We start from the raw sequence: 16,929 nt of genomic DNA, 5'->3' as shown, positions 1-16,929 counted from the left end.
GTATGAGCAAAATAATAAATAAGAATGGAGGTAGTGCAACAATAGTAATACCCTGCCCTATATATATGTTTGCTTGTTCCATTCCCATACATCTTTTGTGGTGCAGAAGTTCAGATTCCAGAAACTACACAGATGAGTATGAGGGCAGTTGTGTTTTAAGTATAGAATGCACACCACTGCTATTTCATTATTTTAACTGGTCTCTGTGGATCTGGCTGGAAATGGTTTCATTTACTGTGTGTACTATACCCCTAAATTATCTTACAAGCTACAATACAGTCTTCTGTCAATCTTCCCAAGGACCAGCTTTTTAGCACCTTAGTGTGATGTGTTTATATAAGTGTCATGAATAGGGGCATCCAATTATTAGGTAATTTCTCATAATCTTAAGACTCCCACATCTGTGCCACACTTGTTTCTTACTTACAGCCATTTCATTTGCACTTATAAGTGGTGTTGGAGTAACACTTGAGACTCTTAGCTGGCTAACAGGCAAATTCTATGATTCTGCATCTGCTTGAGCTGCTTGGCTCTAATGGCTTTGCTTGTTTACCAGGCTACTTATGTCATTTTAAAAGCTAGTTGGATCCCCTCAGAGATTCAGGGACACAGATGGCCTAAACAAAGCTATGTATTGATGGCCACTCTTGAGTAATAAGAGGATGCAAATCTAGAGCTCAGAATTAAATGGTTCAATTTGACAGTTTTTTTATAATACAAAAATATATAATGAAAAATCTGAACCATATCTAGAGGGTTGCATTGCATTTTAGGCTAGACATGTTGATAGGATGAAATCCATCAGTCAGAGGCCGGAAAGAGTTGCACGATGATAAAAAAGGGTTGACGTTTTTTAGAAGAGGTCGGATCATGTGACTTCTCCACGATAGAGTGGTCAGCATGAGGGAGGCAACAGGTCTCACAAACGTACTTATGTACAATGGATGGACAAGTTCAAATATAGTGTGCACAGAACGTTTCCTTACATGGTCAAGCACAGTCAACTCATGGATAAAGCAGAACAGGCAAACACGTGACAATGTCGTTACTAATAAGTTAGTTTCTGCATATTTCCTGATTCCTGTGTCTGGAGAGTCTGACCATAGTGCATAGCAGGTTCTATATGTGGACTGTAAGGGGCCTCACTGTATGGCCTCTGGACCTCAGCAAGAGACAATCTCTCATGTACAGAAACTGCGTATCACATGTAGACGTAACAAGGAGGCTTGAAAAAGTGAAAATACCATAATAAAATTATAAATAAATACTGTAAGTACTAACAAGTACTATTACACAATTTCACGTGTTATGTGAAAGCTTTGACGCTCAACATCTCAGAACAATGCTAAATGCAAATATGACCTTCTAATTCTAAGCTTACAAAATCACACTTAATTTTGCAAGGTGAGTGACACCAGATCAGAATTTACATTTTAGCTGCCACTCGCGCACCAGGCCAAGTTATAAATGATTCTTGCTTATCTTGGACAAACACCCTTTAACTTTTTTACTGTGATTTATGTGTGTCATATGGTAGATGAAATCTGCCTTATATCAACCTTCCTTTCTTCTTCTTCTTTTTCTTCTTATTCTTTCGATCCATTTAAATAGTAGTTGATAGTGGATACTACAAATATACATACATTATTTACATCAAATGTTGTGTCTGCATCTATACTGCAAGAGAGGGTTAGCCCCAAAAAAAAGCATTACTGCCGTAATGTTAATTTCAAGATTAATTCAAAGAATTTGGAAGTAGATTTCTCAAGCTATTTCTACCAATATAAGACAGCTCACATATACAGTTTTTTTGTTTAAATTTTCACTAAACATTCACTGCAAGTTCTATTGGCACAGTACATTGTATAGTTTGCGAATGTTTTTAAATTATCCACACTCAGAAAATTACTGTAGATTAATATTCCACCATCTGCTATCTGGTTTCAAAGTGCTTTGTCTTTTTAGACATGCATGGGATTATACACAAGAGTTAAATTGGTATTAATCAGATAACTCATTCATTGAAAGCAGGTGTCGGAATTATCCAATCTTTACATTTCAAATGTGACCTAAAACGTAGGATTGAATGTGTTCAATGGTGTTGTTTATGCCAACCGCTAATGCTTCAATATGTCTGTTTTATTTCTATTTACAGTTACTGCCGGTCTACTCCATCATCCAATGCCACCAGAGCTTGGCAGAATTACAGTTAAACATTTCCAGAACTTCTTGTGTCTTAGAATGGGTGGCGCCTATCCCATAGAGTCCTGACAAGTACGCCTTGCCTTCCATGCAACTGGTGACAGAAATCTTCTTCTGCTGGTGTTCAACTCTCCCATATGCATTGTCAACATCAAATGTTGAGTTTTCAAATACCGCACTAGTGTTGCCTAACAGTCCTGTGTTGGAGGCCAATTATACAATTGCACACAGTGGAATATGTACAGTGGACAGCAAACAGTGGTACAACACATGCAGATGATCAGTCTAGGTAGCCCATTGTCAAGGCAGCACAATCCGTTTAAGATTATCCAAAGTGCAATGAATGTCCCAATATTTTAAGACTATAGTTAGATATAAAATCAAGAAGAAACATTGAAAATATGATATTAAATCCAGCCCTTGCAGCATGTCCACTTTGAATTGGAGACCCATCATTACCAAAGTAGTACTTGTAATGTATGAAAACATATAGCAAAGTGAAGGATACCAAGCCCCAAAGTTCCGAATGGCAATATTTGACATCATGACATTTAATCAGAATCACACATAGGCTGTAATCACGAGTGTTGTAGTGGTAATCACTGTTGTGGTTGTACCCAAATAACATAGGCCTAATTATTAGCTCACATCCTAGAGAGCTACAAATTAAGCCTATTGTTCATGGCCAGATAACACCATTTGGGAAATCCTCAGTGGTATAACTGTTCCTTGTGCAATATGCAATAAAGCCCCAAATAATTTGGTAAATAGAAATATTCTAATATGCCCCCCTCTCTAACCCAGGTACCCTCTCTCTCACACACTCTCTTTCTCTCCAACTAATGAAGTTGGTTTGCTACTACCTAAATTCAAAGACGTCTATAAACCATAAAAGTGGACACAGAATAATACAATAAATTAGCACTGTAAATTTAGACACACTGATGGGAATGCCGTATCCTTCAAGAAAATTCCATCTCCTCACTGTCCCGTGGTAAATATTTATTAATAAATGTCAAAAATGCAATTATATTACCAATTACAAGGGTGGAAGTAGGCCACACATTTGTTACCTGTGTCAAATATTTACAAAGTTAGGAGACTGACTAAACAATGAAAGTCTGTCAAAAATATATTTAATTACAATTTAATGATGTGCTATTTCATGCGGGTTACTCCAGGGTGCACTGTTGTGATGTTTTATGCACATGTGAACAGACCAGGAAACAGACTGCTTACCTTCAGTCGGAGGAGGAGGATCTCCATCAGAAGTGGGTGTGTGCACTGACCACCACTCTGTGTATAGCACTATTTAACCAGCCTGTCTGTATTCAGCATCTCGCAGACAGAAGGGATTGCATGACTTAAAGGCACCACCTCTGAGACTGATAAAGCAGCTGCTAATACCAAAGCAACCCATCTCTGACCAATTTTCCTGATCTTCCTCTCATATCTAAGGTAATTTACATTATACGTAACTTTTAAAAATGCTTTTGAACTTCTAAATATTGTTTTCTACTTGTGCATCCCTTTAAAAATGACAAACATACATGTACAAATCTCAGAGTTCACATAGGTCTGACTGAGATACAGTATCTGTCTGATGTAAATGCTCTAATATCTGACACAATTATCCTCTTCTATTGACAGAGCAGTAGCTGACTCTGAGCCCATGTGGGTGTTGGAGCAGATCCGTGTGTCAGTGGAGAAGAACAGCCTTGCATTTCCTGCAACAGAATACAGCTTCAGACTTGCAGACATGTTTGGTGAGAAAACTGACCCAGAGAAGAGGAAAAAGATCTCATTATGTCCTAATATCATCACTCCGAACACCATTCCTGAGTTCTGCATCCCACCTAAGATTACATCTCAACAAGAGCTGAAGACAGTGGATTGGAGTAAGCATGTTCCTGTAGTGAAAGGTTCTTCTCCTGAGACTGATGGCCTTGAGCAGGAGGCACCAGCAAGAGAAACGATGAACACTCACATAATTCAAGTGGAAAATGTAGATGAGGCATCTTATGATGGCTTCAGTGACGAGGACAGCACCAACGCAGACCCCCAGAGTCAAGCCGCACTTTCTCTTCCTCACCTTGCCAAAGCTCAGACCTCCTATGGCTTCTGCACCTTACTGGAAAGCCCTCACACCAGAAGAAAGGAGTCACTTTTCCACAGTGACCCCAACTCATGCGGAATCCCATTAGTGGCATCCCGAGGTAGATCAAGCACTTACTCCAGATCTGCCCACACTGCCTCATACAGTCTCAACAAAATTACCTCCAGACTTTCCCCCCGAGTGGTAGCATTGCACAGGCAGAGCACTTTGGACAGTGACACCACCTCTTCTACTGACTCATCCCCCTTCAGTTCCCCTCTACTGGCAAGACCTCTGGCCAAATCTTGCCTCCTCAAGGCCCTGAGTCATGAGAAGCTGCTGTCTAGGGCTGCAAAAAAAGCTGTACTCTCCAGGAACAATTCTCTTTCCACAGATGAGTGTAGCTCCACAGACAATAGCCCCAATATTGTCAGGAGGGCTTCAGAGGGCTTGGTGGAGACCTTGCCCAATACCTTCAGCTTGGCCCCTCCCGCTATCTTCCCTATGGACTTGGTGATGTACAGAGAGAGAGTGCTGAAAGAGTGTCTGATTCCAGTAGGTAGGGAAGGTACCTTACGACTCTCGGCTGAGTACTGTTCAGACAACCAGAGACTTAGAGTGAGGCTTATCAGTGCAGAGGGACTGTATAGTATGTCTGTGGACCCTAAGAGCATCAACTGTAATATTAGTGTCTGTCTTTTGCCAGGAAAGGTCCAGAAGCAAAGAAGCACAGTCATCAAGAAAAGTCGTAATCCCATCTTTAACGAGGACTTCTTCTTTGACGGCATTTGTGCAGGAGAGATCAACCTTAGGTCTCTGCGATTTAAAGTGGTGAATAAGATGTCGACAATGAAAAGAGACTATATTTTGGGGGACTGTGAGATTTTGCTTAATAGTGTATTGAGCAAGTCTATTTAAAAGAATGTATTCCAACATACTTTTTGTACTACTCAAATTATATTAAAACATGTTAAACCAAGTGTTTTCCTTGTAAGAAATATGGCTGTTATATTAAGACATGCCATACACCTTTAGGGCAAGGGCTTTTGATGCGTGATCCGTCTGCTCCTGAAATGCATAATACAATATCTAGAAGCTATCTTAACTGTCCATGGCATGCACAATCAAGTGAGCAAATTATTGTTTGGTGGCCATCATTAAGGACTTAAAATATGAGGATATACGGACAACTCTACTTCAAGCAAAACATTCTAAGAATAAATATCTCAGTCTTTTAAAAACTGTTATATAATATTTAAGGTAAAATAATATTCTTACATACCTAAAACAAATTAATAATTCTCCGTGACCACGCATGCTGAGAGTTAGATTTACACAAAAGGTTTGCTTTTGCTCAACAGTACAACCACAGACATCACTAGCAGAGCTCATTGGTAGTCGATTATCGAGCGAATCGTTTTCAATTTCAGAGCTGTCATCTATCCACTGCTAATCGAGATCACGAGTCTTGGTAACGTAGGTTAGTAGCCTACATAGGTAGTGCATACTTACATGGTGTTCCGCGTAAGCAACAATGGTTTTTGAATCTCTGGTCAGTGACTTACTGAACAAGTTTATCGGGGATTATGTGGAAAACCTGGACAAGTCTCAGCTCAAGATAGGCATTTGGGGAGGTAAGCCTTCTGAGGAAATTGTGTACGTACAGCTAGCATTTCTAGCTAGCCAGTGTAAATATTATCATCTATAGCAAGTCAGCCCTGTGCCCAATCATGTTCACATTGCCATTGCCTATATGGTTTCTTGTGATGTATAAGGTGACTGTAAATCTAAGCATATAAATAAATATTCCCAACAACTAAATTATGTTGTTGTGTCACGAATGCTCGAGAGGCGGTGCACGGTGCATGGTCTCCTATGGCACTGCAGCTTGTGTAAACATTCATTGGCCTGTTTGCCTGATCTGTCTGGTTATTTTACCTATTTTATATTATTTTGTGCCCTATTATTTCTAAAATGACTAAATGCATGCATGTCACTCAATAAAACTGAGAAGATTTAATGCCATTCTCCTTGCCCTGGTGTCACCATAGCCACCCATACTCATGGATGTATATCCCCTCCTTTTGTTTGGCTTATTTAACAGACTCAGGCACTATGTGAGTTTGGGAGTGAGGAAAAAGTGTCCAGGCTTTTGATAGGGTTTGCTATGTTTACTATAGGAGGAAGCTCACTTGAACTTTTACTTTGCTTGGCGCTACAACTGCCACACCTATCGTGACACACATTAAGAGCTCCAGTTACTTTCTTTTTGTAAACTTGATCACATTCTCAAGGGCATGTCATTGTTCTGCAACACAAAGATTCAGTGAAACTCTAAATGTCACATGAACATAAATGTTCTACATAACATAAAACAGATATGTTTAGGTAGATAAACCAGATTATAAACCTGTTTGTCATGGGGATACCATTTAGGCAAGAATGTCAGCTTCTTCCTGCAGAGCTCCTTGACTTGCATAGCTTAGGCTAGCTATGTTGTCATGGTACACATACATAGGCTTTGCTTTGTTTCTAGATTATGTTTCAGGTTAGCAATTGTGTTGTGAAGCCTTACAAACAGCACTGTATTTTTATACAAAAGATTCTAACTTGTTAAATTCTCAAAGTGCAATACGAGGGGTCACAGTAATTGCTGCTCAGAGACCATAAGCAAAACAACTGTTTTCATTTTGTTGAGTGACAACATAGAATTTTTTTTTTTTTTTTTTTACTTGAAAAGTTTAGCACTTTGAAAAGACCAATAAAAAAAATTAATAAATATTCTCATCCTCACTAGATTGACACACTTCAGATCAGGAAGTGAATCACTGCATTTTTCCTTGTTCAGGGAACAGTAGCACTGGTTCCACTATGCTCTCTAACAAGCAAGTGAGAATGACCTTTGCAGAAATGGAAGAAACCGGAGACCAGACTTGACACTTTGTTGCTAATTTCTTATTTTGCCATGCAGAATAACAACAAAGAGCTACTTCCTACTGGACATCATATGCCTATAAAATACAAACCACTAATCCTATTTTCTTTGCTTAGGAAATGTTGTTCTTGAAAATCTGAAAGTAAAGGAAAATGCTTTGGTAAGTATTGATCTTGTAGCATCAGTTGTTGCTCAAAGCTAATCAAGTGCAGAGAACAGAATGGTAACCCACTTCAACAGTTAGCCTATAGGTCCCTCACTGTTAAAGCCCAATGTTATGAGGTGTCACAATAAGACCAAGTCATGTATGCTCTGGCAATATTCAATACAAAACACACAATTAAAAATAACTTTGTAGCCAAGAGCATATGAAAGTGTAGGGCTGTTTTGGCAGCCCCTTTGTCACTGGTCACCCAGACACTCGTACAAAAGATAGGCCACCAGTGACTCAGGAAGTCTACTGTGAGGATGTCTCCAGCTTGCTGTGGTCATGCCTGTTAAACCCAAGCTAGTGCTGAAGCCCGGTGTTAAGTCAGAGGAAGTGTGATTAAACACAAACTGTCCATGGAACAGGGCTCCCATCTCAAGCACTAAAATTACAATTTCAGATAGACTGTGATGGCTAACAAGACTTATGTTACTGTACTTTTTTTAGAAATGTCCCATCAGATATTAAGAACACACTAAGCTGTGTACTACATCTAACGTGACTGTGGTTTAACTCCATGGTGTTATTTCTGTTACAGAGTGAGTTTGATGTTCCATTCAAAGTGAAGGCAGGGCAGGTTGGTGAGTATCTGTGCAATGCTTTAACATCTCCATTGACAATTGACAAAATAAATGCTAACACCTTATTAAATACCTGGGATGGATACAGCTCAGTGTCAAAGACTCAAGAGGTTGAAGGTTTGAATCCCTGGGGCCCAGTATATTGCTTAAGATAAAAGCACCTGCTCAGCGAATACATTATTATAATTATTACTATAAAAACCTGAGCCTGGTATCAGCATACTGAAAATCATGAATGATTGCTAAAACCGCCTTGTGACAATGTCAGAGGGCTTATATGACTAGGCTATATAAAGCTTGCACAATGGTGCAGCAAAGTGTGTGAGCACTGTATCAATGCTGTAGGGGAATTGGTCTCTCAATGAACTGCTCTAACTCCAGCTAACTACTAACAAGCTATCTATCTATTATCCTGAGATAAGCCCACTAGCAAACCACCATTTGACTGTGTGCGGCGACAAAAGTGTGTGTGTCACATTGAAGACAAAGTTTGTGTCTTGTGACAAGTTTAGTCTGACAATTAGGCTGACACATTTAAAAAATCCCAAAGCAATAAATACAACTGTTAAAGGTTTGCTACATACATTGTTATTAGGATCTGTGTAAATGAGTACCGGTAGACAACATTGAAATTGGTCCTTTTTTTATTACCATTATTCAGAAAGTCCACTCAGTAGATTGAATTAACTAAGCAGGCAGCTCTGTGAGGAAGCTTACTCCCACTAATGCACTTTGGAACTCAAGGTTCTTTTGAAGAGGATTGGTGTTAATAAAAGATGAGTCTAAATCAGAAAGGTGGTGTTTTTCAACCAATGATGCCTCACTCTTTTATTATTATTCCTTGCATATTATATTACCGTAACACTTTTTGCTTAAAAGATGATCTCAACTATTAGCCAGCATACGTAGATCAGAGCTTGGCCAGCTTTATACAGTACATGAAACAGTTTCTCTTACTTAAATTTGTTTAGCTTAGAATGGCTTTGTCCATTGTAATCATAACCATCTATTGATTGCCTGCAAAGTGTAATTATGAAGTTTTGATTAGGTATTAAAGCTGTGTAAATAGACTAGGACTGATTTTTTTACATAAAAGACTGGACATACACAAGCCAAAGGTAGATAGAAACGCAATGTGTTCTCTAAAAGACAACAGAGTTTGCTTTTAGTCCTGTCTTAAATGTGTCCCTCTTAAAGTGACACTTCTCCACTGCCTGGCCTTGTTGCACTATTAAGCAGCGTGGGGGTAAATGACACAGCATCTCCAGTTCACAATGTGGCCCAGGTGTCTGTCGTTAGGGAAGTGAATGGGCTAGGGGGTTGCTGAGGAACTCTGGATGTTAGGCTAATGGGCCAAGATCTCCCAGTCTGCACCATGATGTCTGGGCCGGAGTGGGGCTCTGATGATATGGCAACTAGCCTATGTTCCACTTTATCAGGTCTTTATTTAGGGGCAGGGGTAATATGCATTTGAATCTTTACATCCTTGGATCCAGTGACAATGCACTGCATACATTTGTGTTTGTTTTGTTATTTTAGGGGGGAGGGGAATTCAGACACATTGTATTACTTTGTTAATTAGTTAATGCCTCCAGAAAGTATTCAGATTCTTTCACTTTTTTTGTGTTGTACACTTAAGGTACCTCATTAAATATAGAAGACTATGAATGAATGGGTGGAATGTTGAAATCATTTCTACACATTTGTGACATTTGAAGGGTCTGTTTAGCATTGGCCTTGGTTGAGTTATGTTATCCAAAACTCACGATTTGTGTTGTTGGTATTGAATGGTCTTTATAATTGAGAACATGCAGAGCCTGGATGCTATTCTTGGTGTAATTTAATCACACAGAGGAACAAAAATAGCAAAATGACCACAATATGTACAAGGCAAACCTAAGAAGCCAGTGTAGCAAATATATTCAGACTTTATATTATTTTATATTTTACTTTATATTATCTATTTACTTGTTTAGGTTTTCCGTTGATATAACAGTGGTATCTTTCTTCATCCAGGAAAGCTTACATTGAAGATACCTTGGAAGAACCTGTACAATGATGCAGTGGTTGCAACTTTAGATGGTCTGTATCTGCTTGTGGTTCCTGGAGCAAGTAAGTGATCTTGACCGTACTATTTCCTAAATAAGTATCATACCCTTATCCCTCCCTTTATTATCAGAATTGTATTACCTCACCTTAAATATCAGAAGTCTGTGAAATGATCTTCCTCATTCATTCGCGAAAGAGCCAATAGAGGCCTGTTGTTTTGTATAGACCACTTCTCAATGCAATACCGTCCACCACATGGGATACATCATTGATACAGTAGTTAGACTTTCTTACTAGAATCCAACCAGGTAAGGAAATGTTCAGCTGTGCTGTCTGTGTATTACAGCTGAGACACGGGTGATAACCAGTGTTCACAATGGTAAGATCGCCCAAGTGTCTGGGTCTATGTTGGTGGACGGAGGCTAATCAAGCTGATCTTTCTCTGTTTACCCATTTCAGCCTTCTGATTGGCCAATGATCAGTAGTATAGTTCTGGGTGTAGTGTCTTGGTAGGATGGTTGATTCTCTATCATGTCTTCTGTATCTGGTGTTGGTTTGACATTGTCTGTTCAAATAGACGTTTATCTCAGGATCCTGTGCCCTGAGATTCTGTGCCCTGAGATTCTATGCATTTTTGTGCATCTAGTCTGGAAATATGAGAGGTATTTGAAAGTAAAATGAGGGAGAGTATGGCTGGGCTGTATTCATGTTGGGTGATCAGTGGATTATTCATAAGCTTGATGTGCCCTGTGGTTGCCTAGCAGCACAGGTGTTTCTCTGAGTCTTCCATCCAGTAAAGTTAAATATTGATCCTCACTCTGCTGGCTTAAGATAAAATCTCAGGAAATGTCAACATACATGCCAACTTAAAACTAATAAAACACAAAATTGTATATTCATACAAATTGGCTGATTAAAACAAAAACTTTATAGAAATCCAGCAATATTTAGTTATATATTGCCTTTAATATGTGATTATGGTGGATTATTTCATGAAGGCTATTTCAGAGATACACTCCTGTAATTGTAGTCATACTACCAATAATAACAACAGCTTATGCATTGAATTCATACAGTACAAACAAACTATTGTACATGCCTGCTGCTTCTGTGAAGAACTGACACACACTTATCACTCACATGGATAGTCCTGAATCACTGTCCAAGAATGAGAAAAGTTCAGTCTCAGTTCTGGAAGCTATTCAATGAACTGTGTGTTCATTCATATAGAGGGTCATGTTGGACACATGTTGGATGTCTGTATCACGCTACACCAAACTGGAGCTGGACTCGATGCCTTCATTATGAACCGGACCCAGTGGCAGATGGTCCCAACCTCTCATACACATGAACACACTTCCTCATAGCATATGCCACGCTAACTACTTTTAGTACAATTACCAGCACACTGTGCCAAGTATAAGGAAAATGCAAATCTTGTTTTATAAATGGATCTCTCAAAATATTTAATTTGAGGATACACGTGCTGTTCCTTAGCATTCACCTCTGTCATGTTGTCAGAACTGTGCACATCCTCACCTGCTGCACTTACTACAGTCTGCACTTTTGTACGTCACCCTTGGATGAAAGTGCATTCTAAAAGTTTTACTTTCTGGGAAACATGGGAATACAAAAAAAATGTAATTTACAGTTCACTGACCTACCCTCTCTTTTTCCTAATTATTATTTAACATTTGGACTCTCAAACTTTCTCCCCAGAGGAAAAACCTCAATTGTAATCACATTGGCAGTATTGTGCTGTTTGATTTCACTGTGTCCTTGTTTTAGTTATTCATGTTTTCATTTTTGACAGCAATTAAGTATGACGCAGCCAAGGAGGAGAGATACATGCAGGAGGCCAAGCAGAAGGAGCTGCAGCGCATCGAAGAGGCATTGCAGATGGCTGCACGCAGAGGTAAGGCACAACCGCACATGTGACGTCCGTAGAACTACACACAGACGTGGCTCCAACCAGGCCTGGATTGGATCACTCCGTGTACGTTCTAGACTCGGTGCCCACATGGACAGAAGGGTTCTAGTAAATAAAATGCCTTTTGAAATGTATTTAGGACTACGCTTATGCCATAGTCACACTCATTGGCTTTTTAGCCATTTTACTGTTTTCAAACTGGAGCCTGGAGTATCTGGAGAGACTTGCACACTGCTTCTTCCAAAATATTACTGGCAACAACTGTTAACAAAAATAAATAATTATTTTTGACCTAAGTGGTAATGTGTAGTATGAAACTAGCTTACACTGAAACTCACTGAATCTTCCTTTTCATCCTTTTCTGCTCCTCTGCAACGTCACCCTTTTTCTAACACAATGCATAATGCATTCTTGAGAGAAGAAGTAGTTAGTTATTCAACATGATTCAAGTATTGAATCACTTTATCTACATATATGGCAGTTAGTCTACATGTCTGAGTGTCCACCCAGACACACATACTCCTGTGGCAGTCCGTTGAAGCAGACAGGGTCAAAGAAAACCAAAAGCCCCTGTGGTGGTGCTGTTTTTTTACCCATCAGCTTGGTTTTCCATGGCAACTGGCTCGATATCCACCTGTGATCCATGGTCCAGTTAGCTGATGGCCTTTGATCAGGGATGAATTTAATGTTGCTGAGTCACCTCAGCACGTCAGTTTTTTTTTGCCTGGTGGTAGATGAAAACATGGCAGTTTGTTCTGTCGCTCTAAAATGTTTACCTCACTGACCCACCTGTGCAAACTGCCCAAAGGTGTTTATATAATGGATGAAATGCATAAATAAAGCCCATGTCCTTTGAGACCACCTGTCTAACCAGCTTATTGGCACAAGACAAGAAAATTGTTGTCCTTCGATGGGAATAAACCAAGCTATTCGGCATGTAAAATGATGAATGGGTGATTTTTAATGTGTGTATTTTCTGCTGTTTGCCTTGTGCTAACGCTGGACACAGACTCTCAGACGGGAGAGCTTCTGTTTAACCTGGAGAGTGTTGTGTACAAGGAGCCCATGCACGGTAGGTTCCATATCGTAGCAGTCAGGATCGTAGCATTGGGCAATTGAGCATCACCTATAGGCCAAGAAAACATTAGACTGCACTAAGGTCGCACCATCAAAACCGTTGCTATCTTTGTATGTACGTTTTAGCTTACATTTGACCTACACCAAAGCCGACTATAGAATTAGGATATTAATAGATAAAAGGCTGGAAAATAAAATGATGTTGCAGTTGGTATTACTGGAAAATCCCCCTCCAAACCACCTTCCTTTCGAGACTTTACTACAGATAACTGATAACTCGTGCCTGTTTCAGATTTTTAAATCTTTTGTAGAATAGAACACTGAAATAAACACTTTCACATCTTTTTCAACTTCCTCTGTTATTGTCAATGTTTGCCTAGCCTTTTCTACTTCCTGTGTGATATTTGTGTGGTTTCACTGCTTGCTTGACCTAAATTCTTTCCCTCTTACTGCTGCGTTTATCGTATAAAGGACATAAGATTAAAAAGCATAAAAAAGGCTTTAGGAAGTCTAAACGACATGAGCACAAACCAGGTAGGTAGCCCACTGTGTTGTGGTTGTTTGATGGTGAAATTTGCAGTATCTATCACATTGCCTCAAAATTCTAACCTCTGTTGCTTTCAATTACAAGAAAAAAAAACAAATTGTGGATGGATTCCACATCAAGAGTTTTTAGTTTGATAGGTTTTCCATTTGATGTATAGTATGCTATATTGTTATTTTGTGCACATTTCAGAAAAGCCTCAGGATGAGAAGAAGGACACGTTTGCTGAGAAGATGGCCACGCAAGTCATCAAGAACCTGCAAGTCAAGATCACCAGCATTCATATCAGATATGAGGACGATGTAAGTCTCCTTGGCTGCGCTTCATTTCAAATGTTGTTTCCTTTCACCTGCCAGTGTTCACACCCATTGCAAAGGAAGGAAAAAGTTGGTTCCTGTTGGAGCCAAAATTATGTTTATTTTTTATTTCAATGTTAACCTTTTGCCTTTATGGGATTGTTATGAATTGTGCATGTTAGTTGGTCTCTAGCGTGGCATGTAGTCACAGCACTTTGTCAATCAGCTGAGCAAGGCAATAATTGTATCAGCTGGGGTATAAAACAGCTGGCTGTCATTCAGTTAGGGGCCTTTGGTTTGGTAGTCATGGTTTTTGACCGCTCTTTCAAGACCCTACCTAAGTTGCTCCCACAGTTCCCATCAGTGAAAAGAAAGGAACTAGAATGTCTGGGGGGTAGGCATACTGTGAATTGACTTCATGTCATTAATGGCATGGTGGGAGAGTGTGATGGGCTTTTTGATTTGTGTGTTCCAGCTGTCGGACCCCCATTGTCCACTCTCCATGGGAGTCACCCTCGCTGAGCTGAGCTTGCAGGTGTGTGACAAACACACACTCAAACACAACCAGACAAAAACATTTCCAAGACATGCGTACACTGTCACACCATGTTTTTTGATAGAAAGATGTGATACGATGGAGGTAAATTGGGGGATCATCAGTCAAAGCAATCATCGTGTAACAATTTAATCACTGTGATCATTACCACTTCTCAGAAACCTCTCAATGACTTTTTCATACATGCTGTTTTCAAAAAGAATCTGAATAAATAGAAATCATTACCCAAATTTACCAAGAAAACTAACTAAAGGTTGATAAATAATGTGTGGTTTTCTTTGTTTTTGTAGACAGCTGATGAGAACTGGAAGACATGCATACTAAATGAGGCTGCCAAGATTATCTACAAGGTAACATAATTTGTCTTTCTGCACTATGCAACTCAGAGATTCTTGTTAACGTTATGACCCATATTTTATGACTTTCATAATGTTTTACTTTGCATTTTATTTGACTGTATGTTGTTAATGCTACTATGATGACTATGTCTTTCTCCTTCCCAGCTGGGTCGACTTGAATGTCTGTGTGCTTACTGGAACGTCAACAGCCCTCTTTTCTACAATGACTCATGGGAAGAGATAGTGGTAAGACATTTCAACGCTACTTTTTTTGACCTTTCCCTCTTGAATACATTTCCCAACATTTTAGCCATTCTGCAGATTCCACATGATAAATTTGATATCCCAACAAACAACCATATATATATATATGCATGATTGGTTGAACTTCCATTCAGATACTGAGACTATGGTGACAGCAAATGAAAGAATTGGAATATACCACGCATGGTTGAATTAAGCAATAAGCCCCAAGAGGCCGTGTTTTGCGCTGATTTTAGAACAGGTGAGGGGAGTTGTTAGGCACGTCGTGAAGCGGCTTTTCTAAAACTGTTACTACAAATATTTGATATAGTTTCATAAATAAAAACAATTAGAAACAAAGTAGTTTAATAATAAACCGTCATTCTTCCGCCACTACAAAGTATAGTTCCCACATAAATCGTTGCCACACAACAGCCAGATGGACACCTTTGCAGTGTTTTTTTATTTGAAATATTTGATGCCCAGTAATATAGAATGTTAAAGAATGTTATAAGGACAACCTGTAAGGTTATACTGGATTTTACAACGGCATGGAACGCAATATAGCCAATCACAATCAAAGATGGAAACAACCAGTTTTAGAACAGGCAATACAACCATGTCTTGCCGTGTCTATGATGCAACAGCTACATTCTACGTGCCCCAGCCACATGTTAGCACAGCTATGAGCTCACACTGCACAGAAGGCCCAGTGGACTTTGCATGTGACACACCAGCACACAACAGGCATTGTTAATGTGTGTGTGACATTTCCACACCAAATATTAATGTCAAGCTCTTGTATCACAGTCATTAGTTTGCCATTTATGAATTTATGATGCAAATGACCATCGGGGAAATACACACTTCTGTTGTAAACATTTTTTTTTTCCACAACCATGGATGATTATTTCATACTCTTGTTTTTCTTGTTAAATGTCACATCTAGGAAGTATAATGAATATTTGTGTTAGTTTCTCCACATGCTGGTGTAGACATGAGAGAAGCTTGTTGTCATGAACATCACAAACCAGCCACATGTTAATGCTTTTAAAATGTTATTGTCCCCACTGAAGTGGCATGTAAGGTGACAACATAGCTGGTAATTTTTCATCAGGTAGTTAGCCTTTATGTTATACTTTTTACACTTTGTAAAACTGCTTTCACGATGGGACTTACAGGGGAGATTTGAAACCAATAAGCTCTAGCACTGAGCTGTACCCATCCCCTGAAGAAATGCCTTCTTAGAATGAACACTTCTTCATAGTGTCGCATGGTGCAGAGGTTGATGCTAACTGTAAGATGAAATGGGTCAGGAAAACAAATGATTCCTTCAACTCTTTCCGACCAGATTTGATTTCCCAGAATCCCATGTGCCCTGACTCAGCTGTGCCAGCCTGGTAATAGATGGATCAGGGCTTGGCCGGGTGTCAGATCCTAGTTTATAGTCTGTGCTGTTTCCAGATGCTAGTTGAGACTAGAAGGGTACGCACACATCACACACACACAGCACTCAAACACCAGACAACATCCACTCATTTTGTTTTCTTTTTTTTTATACACAGTTTTTATCTCCATTTAATACACACACACACTCTGGCACACATACACACCAGAGAACAGATGACCCTTTTATGGAGGGTTTTTTCCCCCAAGCTGTACTGTACCACATCATTGTTTGGACTGTAGCCTTTGGCTTTAAGGCATTATGGAGACTCGGTGATGACTAGAGTAGACATAGGGTAATGTGACCGGCACAAACCAGATCGCCCTGCTCTGCCTCGTCTCAACATGATCCACTCCTCCACAATGACTTGTCAACCTTAAGGGGTCTGACGTACCCCTTTTAACGCTCCAAGTGACCCAGGTGTGTCA

General features: G+C 39.5%; 2 protein-coding genes across 2 annotated transcripts in view; both read left to right on the top strand.

The window, feature by feature from the left end:
* Positions 1–3,363: 3,363 nt before the first annotated feature.
* LOC146247077 (C2 calcium-dependent domain-containing protein 4C-like) lies at positions 3,364–5,215 on the top strand. The gene has a single exon (XM_084682762.1). It carries the CDS (start codon positions 3,875–3,877, stop codon positions 5,213–5,215), a length of 1,341 nt encoding a protein of 446 aa, XP_084538888.1. The 5' UTR covers positions 3,364–3,874.
* A 530-nt stretch (positions 5,216–5,745) lies between these two features.
* Positions 5,746–16,929, top strand: part of vps13c (vacuolar protein sorting 13 homolog C) — a 48,626-nt gene continuing 37,442 nt past the window's right edge. The window contains 9 exon segments of the mRNA XM_084681612.1: positions 5,746–5,931; positions 7,349–7,392; positions 7,979–8,021; positions 10,038–10,133; positions 11,884–11,985; positions 13,814–13,923; positions 14,393–14,452; positions 14,764–14,823; positions 14,977–15,057. Coding sequence (XP_084537738.1) covers positions 5,832–5,931; positions 7,349–7,392; positions 7,979–8,021; positions 10,038–10,133; positions 11,884–11,985; positions 13,814–13,923; positions 14,393–14,452; positions 14,764–14,823; positions 14,977–15,057 — 696 coding nt within the window. The 5' untranslated portion in view covers positions 5,746–5,831.

This window comes from Hypomesus nipponensis, chromosome 19 (assembly GCF_054491055.1).
Source record: "Hypomesus nipponensis isolate SF chromosome 19, ASM5449105v1, whole genome shotgun sequence".
Taxonomy (NCBI): Eukaryota; Metazoa; Chordata; class Actinopteri; order Osmeriformes; family Osmeridae; genus Hypomesus; species Hypomesus nipponensis.
The sequence above is the reverse complement of the archived record's forward strand: the minus strand, read 5'-3'. Positions and strand labels throughout refer to the sequence as shown.